At 49.6% G+C, this 14,485-nt stretch overlaps 1 protein-coding gene across 5 annotated transcripts in view; it reads left to right on the top strand.

The window, feature by feature from the left end:
• The window catches only part of GLB1L2 (galactosidase beta 1 like 2), a 64,642-nt gene that overhangs the window by 34,212 nt on the left and 15,945 nt on the right, over nucleotides 1-14,485 (top strand). For all 5 annotated transcript variants that reach the window (XM_045860230.1, XM_045860229.1, XM_045860233.1 and 2 more), the window contains 3 exons: nucleotides 3,201-3,293; nucleotides 6,071-6,152; nucleotides 11,507-11,577. In XM_045860230.1, coding sequence (XP_045716186.1) covers nucleotides 3,201-3,293; nucleotides 6,071-6,152; nucleotides 11,507-11,577 — 246 coding nt within the window. The remainder of the gene's footprint in view (nucleotides 1-3,200; nucleotides 3,294-6,070; nucleotides 6,153-11,506; nucleotides 11,578-14,485) is intronic.

Consider the following 14,485-nt stretch of genomic DNA (forward strand, 5'->3'; position numbering starts at 1 on the left):
AAAATTTGTGTTGTGGCCCAACATATGACCTATCTTGGAGAATACACCCTGTCAGTTGAAAAAACTGTGTGTTGTGCTGTTGTTGGCTGGAGTGTTTTATATGTTTGTTTTTGGTCCAGCTGATCTATATGTTGTTCAAGTCTTGTATTTCCTCATGAATCTTCTGTCAGTGACCTGTTATCGACAATGGGGTGTTGAAGTCTCCTGCTATTATTCTATAGCTGTCTTCTTTCCCCTTCGATTCTATTAATATTTGCTTTATATACTCTGAAGCTCTGGTGTTTGGTGCATATAGTTTTAAAATCATTATATCTTTTACATTGACCCTTGTGTTATTTTTATAATTATATAACTACATATGTATGTATGTATGTATGTATATAATACCTTGTGTTGTCTCTTTTTAATAGTCTTTGACCTAAAGTCTCCCTGCTCTCTTTTGGTTACTACTTACACAGAATATCTTTTTTCATCCTTTCACTTTCAACTTACGTGTGTCTTTAGATCTAAAGTGAGTGTCTTGTAGACAGCATATAGTTGAATACAGTTTCTTATTAATTCTACAAATCTATGTCTTTTGGTTGGGGAACTTAATCCATTTACATTTAAAGTAATCTCTGATAGGTGAGCACTTTCTTTTGCCATTTTGTTATTTATTTTCTGTATGTCTTATAGCTTTTTCTTCCTCATCTCCATTGCTGACCCTTTTTTTGTATTTAATTATTTGTAATGACAAGTTTTAATTTCCCTTTTGTTTCCTTTTGTGTATATTCTATAGATATTTTCCTTGTGGTTCCCATTGGTAGACATGTACTGTGTCTAGAATTTATGACATTCTGCCTTATGTTTATACCAGTTTAACTTAATCACAAACAAAAACTCTGCTCCTTTAGAGCTCTGCCCCATTTTGTTAACTGATGTCACAGAGTAAGTCTTTTCATAGTGTGCCCACTATTACAGATTTGTAATTATTCTTATGCATTTGTCTTTAAACTCCCGTAAATAAATATGAATTGCAGTTATAAACTAAAATTATAATAATATTGGCTTTTACATCTTTCACATATTTACTTCTACCATAGAACTTTATATTTTCATATGGCTTCAAGTTACTGTTTAGTGTCCTTCTATTTCAGTTTGAGAGACTTCATGTTGCATTTCTTGTAAGGCAAGTCTAGAGGTAATAAAATACTTCTGCTTTTATTTGTCTGAGAATGTCTTCATTCCTCCCTCATTTTGGAAGCACAGTTTTGTTGCCTACAGAACTCTCAGTTTTTTTCCCCTTGAGAACTTTGAATATATCCTTCCACTGCCTTTGTCCTGCAAGGTGTCTGATGAGATAGCCATTGATGGTTTCACTGGGGATCCTTTGTACACATCAAGTTGCTTTTCTCTTGTTTCTTTCAAGAATCTCTTTCCACCTTTTCCTTTGATAATTTGATTGTGGTGTGCTGTGGTGTGGGTCTCTGGGTTAGTGCTACTTAACAGTCATCGACGGTTCTTGAATTTGTGTATCTATGCATCCTTAGGTTTGGAAGATTTTCAGCTATTGTTACTTCAAATCTCTATCCCCCTCTATTTCTCCTCCTTCTGGGGAGAAGACAATGAGCATAGCAGTCTGCCTACTGATGTTGCATTAGTCCCTGAGGCTCTGTTCACTTTCCTTTATTCTTTTTTTCTTTCCTTCTCATACTTACTCATTTAAAATGACTCATCTTCAAGTTTTCCCATTCTTGGTTCTACTGGTTTGAATCTGATGTTGAACTCCTATGGTGAATTTTTTAATTTCAGTATTTTATTTTTTAGCTTCAGAATTTGTTTAGTTCTTTATTGCTTCTGTCTCATTATGAATACTCTCATTTTGTTCATATATTTTTCTCCTTATTTCTTTGTCCACAATGTTCTCTAGCTCCTTGAGCATATTTATGACAGTTGTGTAAAGACTTTTGTCCAGTAAGCCCAGCACATGTGTTTCTTTAAGGACCGTGGTGGGTCACAGCATGTGAGAACTGCTGGGGGACTGCAGACTTAGGGGTGCCTGGGAGCAGGGGTGTGAAGGCAGAGGAATATGATAGGACATTTAAGGCCACAAGAAGCTGGGGTGAGACCCTAGGAAATTAAGACACGTAAAAGCGGCTGGTGCAATAAACACACTCATACACCCCACATAGAATCCAGACAGGACAAATGCCCAGAAACCGTTTGAGAAGATGTTAAAACCCTCATCCACACTGATTTCAAGGCTTAGGAGCCTGTTAAATATAGTGAAGGTGGTCCCCTCAAATCTGCAAAGACTGGGAGTGGGGCTGTTTATTCAAATGCCTCATTTTCAACAACAACAGAAAAACACAAGACGTATAAGAAGCAGAAACATGGCCCATTCAAAGGAACAAAAGACAGTCACACCTTTGGTACTCGTCAGTTTCCTTTGGTACGTGTCAGTTTCAGAACTCGTAAAACCTGTACTTGTCGCATTCTGACCCGAAAAATGTGTTTCCAGACTCAGCACTTGCTCGCTGCTCAGTGCACTTGTAGAACTTGTATGAATGACGGTGCTGCCCCACAAGAGAAAATGCTTCCTCACCCGACCCTTGCTTGCCACTCATGGGGACGAGCTAACGAGTACTGAGGCTCCCCTGTGAATCTCTAGAAACAGTTTCTAAAGAAAGACACATCCTGAGGTTCAGACTTTGATAACATTTCCTGCTTCAGCCCCAAGTCTGATGAGACCTCTCCTAGCCCACTGGACAGCCCACAGACAGCCTAGAACATTGTGAACGAGTTCCATTTTGTATCTTTCATCTCGAGGAAGGGAACTGAGGATTGGGATTTGTTCTTCTGACTGCTGCACTACACCAGGGAGACGGGGCAAGGGCAGGCAAACCACCACGTGATTCCATACCATTTCAAATGTCTTTTTCTGGATCAGGTGTTTCTTTGCTTAAACATTTGGCAGGCTTCCAGAGCTCCCACAGAGGTGTTCTGGACAGTGCGCTTTGTTTACATGATGCTTCCACAGGGGAACACGGTCCCGGACCTTCCCACTGTCTTACTGACCTCACTCTGTAACACACCACACCTTTTGAGACTTTTGCTGGCAAATGGGGTATTTTGCTACTAACTGGTGATAAGTACAATAAAAGTAGGCAGCACAGTCCCCGTACAGACTCGGCATCTGATTGTGTCTCATGTTTCCCCAGTACAAGCACGGAGGACCCATCATCGCTGTGCAGGTGGAGAATGAGTATGGCTCCTACAACAAAGACCCCGCCTACCTGCCTTACATCAAGAAAGTAAGTGCCAGCTTGACACATTTCTTTACAGTCCTCCCTCCAGAATGCAGTGTGGGCTACGGTGTCGCAGGAGGACCGCCACTCTTCTCATACTGACGCCACATCTCTCAGTGCCTTTCATTAGCGAGTGAGTTCTTTCTCCATATGTTCATTTCAGTAGGGCTGCCACTTATTCCCCTGTACTGGCTGAGACTGACAGGGGCTGGCAGTGCCTCCGTAGCATTGCAGGGCCTGCGAATAAAGGAATTGGCTCACCTGAGTGGCGATGGTTAGACACGTTCTCCTGGAGGGACAGCTCTTGTTCCAGCATCTGAAGCATTGCGGGCATGTTGGTGTCATCTGAGAATTGTAGAAAATCCCTGGGCCGATCTGGCACTCCGACATCTGATTTCACTGCGTGGGTGGGGTGGCGAACCACTGATTTCATAGGTGGCTGCTCAAGAGTGGGGCAGGGCAGGGCTAGAGGAATGGGCAAATATTCGACTCTGGTTTCTGTCCCTTAGTAGCTGAGACCTTGAAAAATGCCTTAATGTTTCTAAACCTCCATTTCCTCTTCTGTGGAGTAGAACTAATGAAGTTATTGGCCTAGCTGAATTGTGCTGTGTGTGAGGTCACATGGCTCAGAACTGCTTGAAGCAGACTGGTCAGTCAGCAAGACTTTGGTGGAGTCATCAGCATTGGTTTTAGAGTCCTTAGAAGGCTTGGCCACAGTGTGAGCTAAGGAAATGTTAAGTGGCCTCTGAATCAATCAGATTAAGACTGCCCTGGCCTTGGCTCTTGGTATCCTGGACAGCATCTCTTTTGCCATCACAGGCAGATTCATTTTCCATCTGGAAAGTACTTTAGTCCCTGCAGACAGGTAGACCAAGGCTTGAGCACATCAGCTTGTAGGTTCTCATTCATTCTTCCCCACCCATCTTCACATGCAGAATGCTTTCAGCATAGGGAGCAAGGAAAAGTGGCAGTCCTTCCCTGGAAAGGGAAGTGCTCAGTGCTGATGGTCAGGTCTAGCCCCTGCCTAGTTAGACTGTGCCTCCAGCTTCCTCTCTGTGTGTGAATTGGCTGGCAAGGTCCCAGCTGGGGTTCAGGATGGGGGAACTCCTGCTTCATCTCTTCCTTCTGCCTGTCTCTGGGTGCTGGGGCATCTCTAGCCAGTGGTTAATGAATTACTGAGCTGCAGAGGAGCAGAGCTCCAGTGAGGGCAGGAGAGGAGAGGGCAGCCACTCAGGGACCTCTCCTGCTCAGTTCTGTCTTCCTGGTGCCTGGGAGAGGCACCCCCGCATGAGACAGGTGGGTGGAGAGAAGCGGCAGCCCAGACTGTTATCCTGGTGGTCTTGGGAGGGTGCCTCCTGAGCTGCCATGCAGGTTTTCCTGGGGCATTGTGGGCATGGGAACCCCGTTGGCATAGAGGACCTTGGGCAAGTCACCTTCCCTTTCTGAGCTTTATTGTGTTGTGTGCACAGTGGGGAAAAGAATGCCTTTCTCTGAGGCTGCCGTGGAAGCAGTGGGATGACAGGCACGAGGCCCCGACCTGCGCTTGGCAGATGGCTGGTGCCCTGGGAGTGGTCACTCAGTGCCCATGGAAGGTCGTGGGGGACTGTTATAGCCATAAAAGACAGTTGCCGTCCATGTTTTCAGCCTCCCAATCCCCACGATGCTGCACACATGTGGTGGGAACCTAAGCAAAGTTTTTGAAATGTCACTGAGTGACTGACTGGCTGGATGAGTTGGAAGGCAGGGGCTTTTCAGGGTTTGACAAAAATCTCACCTCGCCTAGTGGATTGCACTCCTGCAGCCCCTGCTGTCCTGAGAATGAGGCCCTTCTACTCCTTCCTACCAGGATCTGGGGTCAGACATGAGCTTTATTCACCCATTGGGTTGCCTTTCTGCCTCCCCTGTTTCCAAGAGGATCGGGCTGGAATAAGCAGTCTTGTATAACATCTGCAGCAAAATGATAGGCAGATCCCCCTGGCTGGGCTTTCTGATCCCAAGTTGCCTAGAGCCCAGACCAGAGTGTTTAAAGGCAGGCAGACTCCGGGTTCAGTCTGTACTTGCTCATCAGCTCTGAGCCCGCAGCACTTTGTCTGACTTCTCTGAGGCTCGCACCTGTGCTGCTCAGAGCTGGTGATGAGACTGCCGGGGCAGTCTGTGTAGGGAAGGTGCTTGGCAGAAAGCCCTGATACTGTGAAGGCTTCACAGTGTTAGTGGGTGTTTCGAGCAAAAACTGGTTATTACCCCTGAACAGTGTGTGTTCCTTCCACTTCATCATTCAATTTACAACCTTCAAAAAGCGCTTACCATTCTACTGGACACGTGCCCTGCACCACGGATGCATGACTGTGGTGTGGCAGCAACCAGGACCCTCTGTGCTGGGCATGCGGAAGGGACAGGCTGCTTGTTCTGGTGAGGGCAAAGGGGGAGGAGTGGGCTGTCCCTGAGGCCCTGACCCACTCTTGGGTCTTTGTGGTCTCTTGCCAGGTGACAGTATGTATGGCAGCTGGCCTTGCTGAGCTGGCCTCTGGGGGGTCGTGCCTAGGAACAGCACAGTAGCCAGACGGGGCACCTTGCCAGAGCCAGACGGCCCTGCCGCTGTGCGGCCGGACTTACTGCAGACAGGAGCCTTGTCAAACAGACAGGGTGGGTTTCTCTGTTTTTGGCAGAGAGATAAAGGCTGTGTTTGAATTTCTTCCTCTTTAATTGCTGCCTCATTTGCAGCTGTGAGCCAGCGGGAGCTTCAAGGAATGATGGGCTTTGATGATTCTCATTTCCCCCCATAGGCCTTTGAGGACCGAGGGATTGTGGAGCTGCTCTTGACCTCAGACAACAAGGAAGGCCTGAGCAAGGGGACCGTCGAAGGAGGTACCTGCGTGGAGGTGGGGCAGGCAGCGCTTATGCCTGGCTGTGCATGCTCCCCTGACAGCCTCGCCACCTGTGGAGTTGCTCTGAGGCCTGTCCTTTTCCCTTCAGTACGGCGTTGGGCCCCGAAGCTCTGGGCCTGCAAAGGCTCTGTGTCGGAGATGGACTTGCTGTGGCCAGCCCTGTAGTTCGTCTTCCTTTTCTGCTTGCACTTGCACTGGCCGTGCTCTGCAGACTGCGAGCTGGCATCTGAGGTCTTCGAATGCCCCCAAAGAGGGCTGCACAGATGGAAGCATTGGATGTGCTTCGAGGATGGTCTCCTTCAGCCAGTCCTGCCAAAATTAGAGAGATGACTGAGCCCTCTGAGGGTCTGAGCAGCCCTCGCAGGGATGGCAGTTGGCTGCCAGCGGGGAAGCTATGCATGAGCAAACATTGTAGGCGCCCCCAGCAGCATTCCGCCTCTCCTCTGCTTCTCCTGTTCCTGCAGATGCGCCCGCTGTTCCCCACTTGCACAGGGAGTTCTCCTCTTACCCCTCAAGAGCTTGCTCAGCATCTCTACCTTAGGCCCTGGGTCATCAGCTTTTCTTCATTGGATCGTCCCCACTGCATATAAACATGTTGTTGTTTCTCTCTTCTGTGGAAACATCTCTCCACTCATTTCCCTAGTGGGCTCCTCTTTCAGCAACTCTCCCCATGTGCACAGTCACGGGCCCCTCACCCCTTTCCTCCCATCCCTCTTAGAGCCCAGAGGAGGAGCATGTTCCACCTCTCCATGTCCACGTGATAAATTTAACTGATCAGTGCCCACCATCTCTGACCTGTACAATTTTATTTGTGATCGATTATCCTTCTCTTCCCTTCGACTCTGTCTTCTCATTTGGCATCCAGGACACCATTTCCCTGTTTTTCTCTGACCTCATGGGCAGCTCCTTCTTGGTATTTTATCCTGGTCATTCTATCTCCCTCAGCTAAAATGTTCAGATTCTTCATGGCATACTCCTTGGAATGAGCCCTCTATCTGGTGACAGCTGGTAATGCCATCCAGGTAGCTTTAAGTACCATCTCTGGGTTGTAATGAGGCCTTTCCTAAACTCCTGGGCTTGCCCCGGGAGGCTGCCAGTTTCAGGGATCATCAGGGACCTGAACCTGCCCGTTTCCGCCTAGAACCTGCCCCTCCTGTTCTTGGCAAATTTCAGCTCCATTGTCCCCCAAATACACAGCCTCCAGTCCTCATAGTCACTCTCAGCCCCTCTCTACCCGCATGCTGGGCACACAGCCACCAGCAAACCCTTTTTATCTCTAGCTTTAACTTCAAAGTCTATCTGGAATTCAAGTAAGTTCTACCACCTCAACTATGGCCATCATCTTTCATCTGCATTATAGCAACAGTATTGGAACTAATCTCCCTTTTCTCCCCACTGTTGACTCCCTTAAACTTTTTCTCAATATAACAGTCTTTGAAAAGTTCATTCAGATCACCCCACCCCCGCCTGAACTCCAGGTGTACCCCAATTCTGAGAGGGACCTAGAAGGGCCTCCCACATGGCCTCTACTTCCCAGTGGCCAGCTGTCTCCTGCCTGTCCCTGGCCTGCTCTGCTCCTCCCTGCTGGCCTCCCTGCTGTTCCTCAGCTAGGCTGGATGCCCCAGCTTCTGCCCAGTGTGCAGGGCACAATTGCAGCTCATCCTCGGGCTCTGCTTGGCTGTATTTTACTTTCTGACATTCTGGGAAGTTTCTTTCTGTGACCTACCTGTTTCACCACAGCAGTAGGTTGTGCGGGGCCTGGCTGCTCCTGTGCCAGACAGGCCATGGCCAGCCCTCCCCGAGGACTCCGGCCACTATGCTGGTCTCGGCTGTAGCATGTGCACTTCACTGTGCCTGTACATGGCCCTGCAATGTCTTGGATACTTGAAGAGAGGATCACGCATCTCTGTAGCCCTAGGGCCAGCACCCAGTGTGTGGTGGGCACTCAGGGAGTGACTGTTGAATGGATGGGTGGGAGAAGGCTCTGATTCCCAGGTGGGGGAGTTCTCCAAGCACCCTGTCTCCTGGTGAGGCCCAGCCGCTGTTCCTGTTGTTTCCACATGGTGGTGCTGTCTCCCTGTAGCTGCTTTCAAAGCCTCCAGCTCCTAGGGATCTGGTCAGGGCTGGGGTATGGGCGGTTGGGTGAGCTGTGACTAGTGCAGGTAGGGAGGCAGGGCCATCTGAGCTGCTGCAGGTGTTCAGTGTGCTGGCACCCTGCAGGGGAAATCCTGCGTGGGAGCTGGGAGCTATCATGCATTTCCCCTGCCCCTCCCAGCCTCAGGAGCGCTGCTTGCTGCCTGCTGCTGCCACCTGAGGTGTTATATTTTTCAATTAATTAAAAATGGAATTATAGTTACATATTCAAAAGGCATAAAAGTGAAATCAGCCCTGGCTGGTGTGGCTCAGTGGCCTAAGTGCCAGCCTGTGAACCAAAGGGTCATGGGTTTGATTCCCACTCAGGGCACATGCTTGGGTTATGGGCCAGGTCCCCAGTGGGTGGGAGGACATGTTAGAGGCAACCACACACTGATGTTTCTCTCCCTCTCTTTCTCCTTCCCTTCCCCTCTCTAAAAATAAATAAGTAAATCTTTTAAAAAAGTCAAATCTTAGAAATGCTTATCAAGAAATACTGTGTAGCCCCCCTGCTCCCACTCCCCAGAAACAGGCATTTTGAACTCTTTCATTTTTATTCTGGTATTTCCCTTGATGATTCCAAATAATGCACCTGTGGTACTTTGCCTTTATGTGTTTGAAAGGCTGTCTACTGACACATGTTCTGGCTGAGGTTCTAGCTCTCCCAGCCGCCTCTCCCGCCCCGTGTGGCCGCCTCCCAGTTTCTGTTGCCGGCGACAGTCAGTGTGTGACTGACAGGTGATGTCCCCCATGGGCCTGGCAGTGTGTCCGGCGGTCTGTGCATACGTGTGAATTGACCCACTCCGTGTGCTCAGTTGTCACGCTCAGTGTAATTATCCCCTTTATTTTTCTTTTTAATTCCTTTTTCCTTCTACCCTTCCCCCTTTCTCTTAAATGCTTTACCAACACATTCCACACATCTGTCTCAGGGGGTTTTCAAATGCCTGTATGTGTCAACCTCGGCATAGTGTCTCAGGGCGCTGTTGGCGACCCCGTGTTCCTGACCTGCATGGGCCTCCTGCGTGGTCACCGAGGCTGACCTGTGTCCCTGTGGAGACATGTCCCAGAGCTTCGAGGGCACAACTGCATTGTCTTCTAGCATCCATTGTTGCTGCCGCTGAAGAGCAAGGGCATTCTGGGTTGCAACTGTCTTACATGCTCTGCTGTTTCTGGGTAATTGGAGAATGTACCTTTTATCCTTGATGGTCTGGGTTTCAGCACTGTCCTTAGACATGAGAGATGTTCCTTTTTGAGGCACTACTGTGGCCACTGGGGTTGGAATGGTGATGGCTCCCAGTGGGGGGCATTCAGTTGTTGCCTTTCTCATGTGTGCCTTCCCCTCCTTTTTCTGATCTTTGGTTGTTCCTGTTATATGTGTTTGGGCTCTCATAGCAACTCTAAGTTGCTAATCTTTTTGCTCTTTTATCTCTTTGCCCTTTTATTCTGTTTTCTGGGTAACTTCCTCAACTTTTAATCTTCTAGTCCTGTCACTTCCTGGGTCTTGTCTTTCTGGAGTATATTACTTTTCCCATGGCATACTTTTTTAAATGGGTACTTCTTTCTTGTTTCTCTCTGAAGATATTTTACTTTTTTTTTTTAACATCCACATGTTTTACTCCAGTCTTCCATGTGAGGGCATTTACTCAATTGTCTGGCTCTGGACTGAGCAGTTTAAAGAACAGGCACTAACCTGCCACTTGGGAACTGATACTCAGAGAGGCTGGGGACAGGTGTGCTGCTCTGTGGGGTGACCAGGCCATGGGGGGGCTGTCTCAAAGAGCCAAACCCAAATGTCAGTGTCTGGAGAACTTGTCTTTAGCTCTGTTAACTGTTTCAGACAAGACTCCTTTGGTGTATTGCTGAAGGTATTCTGGAGGCAAGGGGTAGAGATGGGCAGGGTGCCCCTTGCAAGTCCTCATCCCCCCGTCACATCTCTCACCCGCCTCTGCTGTGCCCGATCCCTCCCAGCCCAGAGAAATCCACCTCCCTGCGGGACAGCCACTGGTGGGGATAGGGGCTTGAGGAACACTCAAGCAGGAGGTGGGGTGTTGTTCACTGCACATGGCCTCGGCTGTGGGGTGACGAGCCTGTTGTGACTCCTACTTTCCTAGGCCATGTACCAACCCTCCCGCTTTTCTAGTCTTCTGAGATTTTCTGGAAGCTATCTCTGCTGTGTCTCCTCTCCAACTCTTGTTCCTCATGGCCTTCTGCCTTTTCATTTCTTTATTTTTATTTTAGTGCGGTCTCAGGAGAGGTAGGGACAGATGCTCTGTTCAGTTAGCGGTGCTAATCCTGCTGATGTATGGTTTCTGCCTGGTCAGTTTCAGACCGGCATCTGTCTTCAGGAGTTTCCACTTTAGGTGGGGAGGGGCCTTGTGTGGGGTCTTTCCCAAGGGGTTTCTGGGGACAGTGACATCACAGGACAATGGGTCAGTGTCAGATGGGCCTGGAGGTGCAGCTCTGCTCTGCTGCTCACCAGTTGTGTGACATTGAGGCAAATTACTCAGCCTCAGGAGCCTCACTGTTGTTTTTCATCACTGGTACTCAGGGTCTCGTGTTGGACAGGAAAGTATGAAGGTGCCCAGCTGGCCAGACCTTTGCAGGACTACTGGGCCTCAGGCGATGGTCAGTGCGTGTGAGGCCCACACCTGGTGGAAAGAGTGGTCAGGGAGCCTCAGAGCCGAGTTCCACCACTGGGGTAGGCCTGGATCCAAACACAGCACATCTTTCTCAAGCATACATTTCCTGGGTGGAGAGCCATTTAAAATATTAATTTAAATAAAAATAACATATTATTTGATAGAATAGAAAATTAACCCTCCTCTAAGAAATAAAAGGGGAGTCTTTATTTAAGTCATTACTCTGTACTAGATGTTTGAGGTGCAAAGTAAAGGTCAGACTCTAGGCTCCTGCAGAAGATTCATTAACAGAAACGCACATTCTGGTTGTAAAAACTGCATTAATCAAGAACACAGGCTTAGTGGGTGACTGCCCTGCACAGCTGTGCTGAGCGGTGCAACTGTCAAGATGAACAAGATAAATCTGACATCAGAGGAACTCCACTCTAATTGGAGGTGGGAAAGAATGTCAAAATTAGTTAATTTACTTTGCTGGTGAATTCAGAAAGGCCTGGGGTAATTCAGAAAGTCTTCCCGGCTTACAGACAATACTTCGTTTCTCTGTTCTTCTTCCCATTCACAGTGTTGGCCACCATCAACTTACAGTCACAGCACGAGCTGGAGTCTCTGAGCACCTTTCTCTCAAGTGTCCAGGTAAGTCGGGCAGGGGAGCTGTCCGCCCTGCTCGGTGTGAGGGTGGGAATTCTGAGGAACAGTTAAGCTGAGCCTCTCTGTTGGGAAGTGCTGGTGCTCAGCATCCCCGTGTGGGCAGCGGGGCTCCGGGCTCTCAGCCTTCGGCTCGCTGCCCTCATTGCACGTTGCACATCGTAGCCATCCCACCTGTGCTCCATGTAGCTATGCCCCAGGCCGGGCGGTGAGGCGGGGCAGTGTGGAAACTGCTCTGAGCTGTTGCTGTGTGGGCTGATGTATCAGTGTGGTTTCCACCTCTTGAGAAAGGCATTCATTTTTGGAGCTCTAGGCTTGGTGTGCTCACAGAGGCCTCTTGACTTGAATTGTGTGGATTCAACTAGGTCCAGACTGCTCAGGTTGGGCCCTGGGACTGGGGTGGGGGGTACCTCCCTGCCCTGTACTGTATATCTCTGACCTTAATCTGTAAGGCCTCTGTGTGCCTAGAAAGATTATGGTCACCTGCAAGGCACAAAGCCTAGTCCATTCCAGGTGCGAAGCAGAGAGAAGTTTCTGGATGTATCTCAACATCCACCAGATGGATGGGAATTTGCAGTGAAATCCTATTCTGATTTCTCTTCTCTTGAGTGTGTGTTTCTCTCCTGAGGGTTTAGCTATGATGTGGCCATGGCAGCTGGGCCCCTTCACAGCACTGAGGGCCCCATGTGTTACTACATGTTACTGAAGGTGTGACTGCCCCCCCTGCCACCTCTGTGGGACGAGTGCATGCTCCTGGGCCTGGAGCGGAGCTGTCCACGTTCCCTGTGAACAGACAGCATGTGGAGGTGCTGGGGTAGTTTTTCCTCCCACTGCATATTTTTAGAGCAGAGCTAGGGGCCTCAGACACAGCTGTATGAAGTCACCATAGCAGTGTGAAGTCATGTAGGATGAGGGTCGTGCATATGTATGATGTAGCGACTACTGCAGTTTACGGGGACCAGCAGAGTGGATGGGGAAGCTGTCATGGAAGAGGTGGGGCAGACAGACTTCAGTAGGCAGATTGGGGAAGACAGTGGATGCTGGTGGGCCGAGTGCAGCCCCTTCTCCCATCCTGCCTTCCTCCACTGGCTATGGCATGCCTGTTTTGCCCCGGGGTGGGGCTCGGCCATTCCACTGCAGGGACTAGGACGACGGGCCTTAGGCTTCATGGAGCTGCAGCCTGCTTGGGGGACGTATCAAACAATTGCCTAGAGACTGCATAGAGTTGTACCTACCTGACTTCCATCCAGGGACAGTTCAGGGAGCTATAAGCTGCCCACCACCCATGAGGTGTGCCCCCTCTTCCAGGAAGCAGGGATAATGGTGGCACCCATTCACGAGGCTCTTTAGGAGTCACATGAGGCACACGTGGAAAGTGCCCAGGCAGCAGTGCCTCACGTTGACACCTTTCTAGTTACCCTGGAGCATCGGCTTCCCCCCGGCCCCCCACCAGGCGTCCTGTTGACAGAGTGGTTCTGCTCAATGCCTTCAGTCCAAGGTTCAGAGATGTCCATTTCCCTGTACAAAGGGATGTGGCTCCTGTCTTAGATCAAAGGCTCCTTCAAATGGTCCAACAGAACAGGCCTCACTCTGCTTTCCCTTGGGCACCAGGCAGCACCTCACTGGTCCTTCACGTCCATGCTCCACGATAAAGATGAGGAAGGCGAATGTTTCCTGAGCACTTCCTGATGTCAGGTGCTGTGCGCCAAGGGCTTCGTGTGCGTCATCTCATTTAGTTTTCCCAGAACCCATGGCAGCAGGCTGCTGCTGTTGCATTCCACAATTACGGAGACAGCCTTGTGGGGCAAATAAAAGACACGGTCGTGAGCAGCAGGTGAAGGTGCATACGGACGGTCTGAGTGAGTGTGCAGCTCCAGCTGGGACCACAGTGCGCAGCACAGTGGCTGGGGCCTTGGGTGAATGCCCCTGCCCTGGACCCAGACCCCGCAAGTCAAAGAGTCTCCCCACCCCGACCGGCGGGACTCAGAGTCTGCATCTCTTTTCCAGTGACCCAACCGTCCTGCCATGTGTCCCGTTCCTTTGTTGGAGGCAGACAGCTGTAAAGAAAACCAAGCCACCAGTCTCGCCAAAACAAACAAACAAACAAAAAAACCTTTGCTCTACTTCGGCCTTTCCCCTGGCATGCTTGGTGCCATCTAGTCAATGGCCCATAAATCTGCCCCATGGCCTTGGCTCAGATTTTGTTGCTTTGCATTCAGTTATGTCTAAATGTATTGCTGTCACTAACAGAGAAGGTGCATGACTAATGAGGAAGGCTCTTGTGCAGATCCTGAAATGCCAGTGAATGAATCAGTCCTTGCCCTCTGCCTCCTACCCCAGGAGCTGCTCTGGTGCTTCAGCAAACAAGGCAGAGCATAGCAGGATCCTGGGAACAAAGTCTGCAGCCCCAGACAACCCTGTGCTGAAGTCGGTATTCCAGCCAAGCTCTGGGGCCAGGCACCGCTGCAGAGCCTGCTCTGCAAATAGTTGCACTGCAGCCCCGTGCTCTTCCTTCGACTCTGGTTTTGTAAACTGCTTTTGAAACTAAACTGGACCTTGAAGAGGGGCCCACTCTGCAGCCCTCTGGCTCTCCCAGCCACTTTTCCAGCTAAAGGGAGGAGGCCAGAGGGTTCTGCATCCACAGTAAGCCACTCAGAAGTGGTTAGTTACCCTGAGAGACCATTCATCCTTCCTGGGAGAGGACAGGCAAAGCTTGGCTTGATCCAGAAAGCAGATCAGTGTAGGAAAAGACTCCCAAGGCAGGTGTTGAACTCTGATGAAGACTTGCTTTTGAACAGACACCCACGCTTTCTCACCAGCACTGTATGCAGCAGGGTCTGCTGCATGTGTCACCTTTGGGCGCACGTTCCATCTCCACCTGCCCTGTGGCGGCCAC

Source organism: Phyllostomus hastatus, unplaced genomic scaffold, assembly GCF_019186645.2.
Source record: "Phyllostomus hastatus isolate PE091 unplaced genomic scaffold, TTU_PhHast_1.1 phas_scaffold_193, whole genome shotgun sequence".
In the NCBI taxonomy this organism is placed as follows: Eukaryota; Metazoa; Chordata; class Mammalia; order Chiroptera; family Phyllostomidae; genus Phyllostomus; species Phyllostomus hastatus.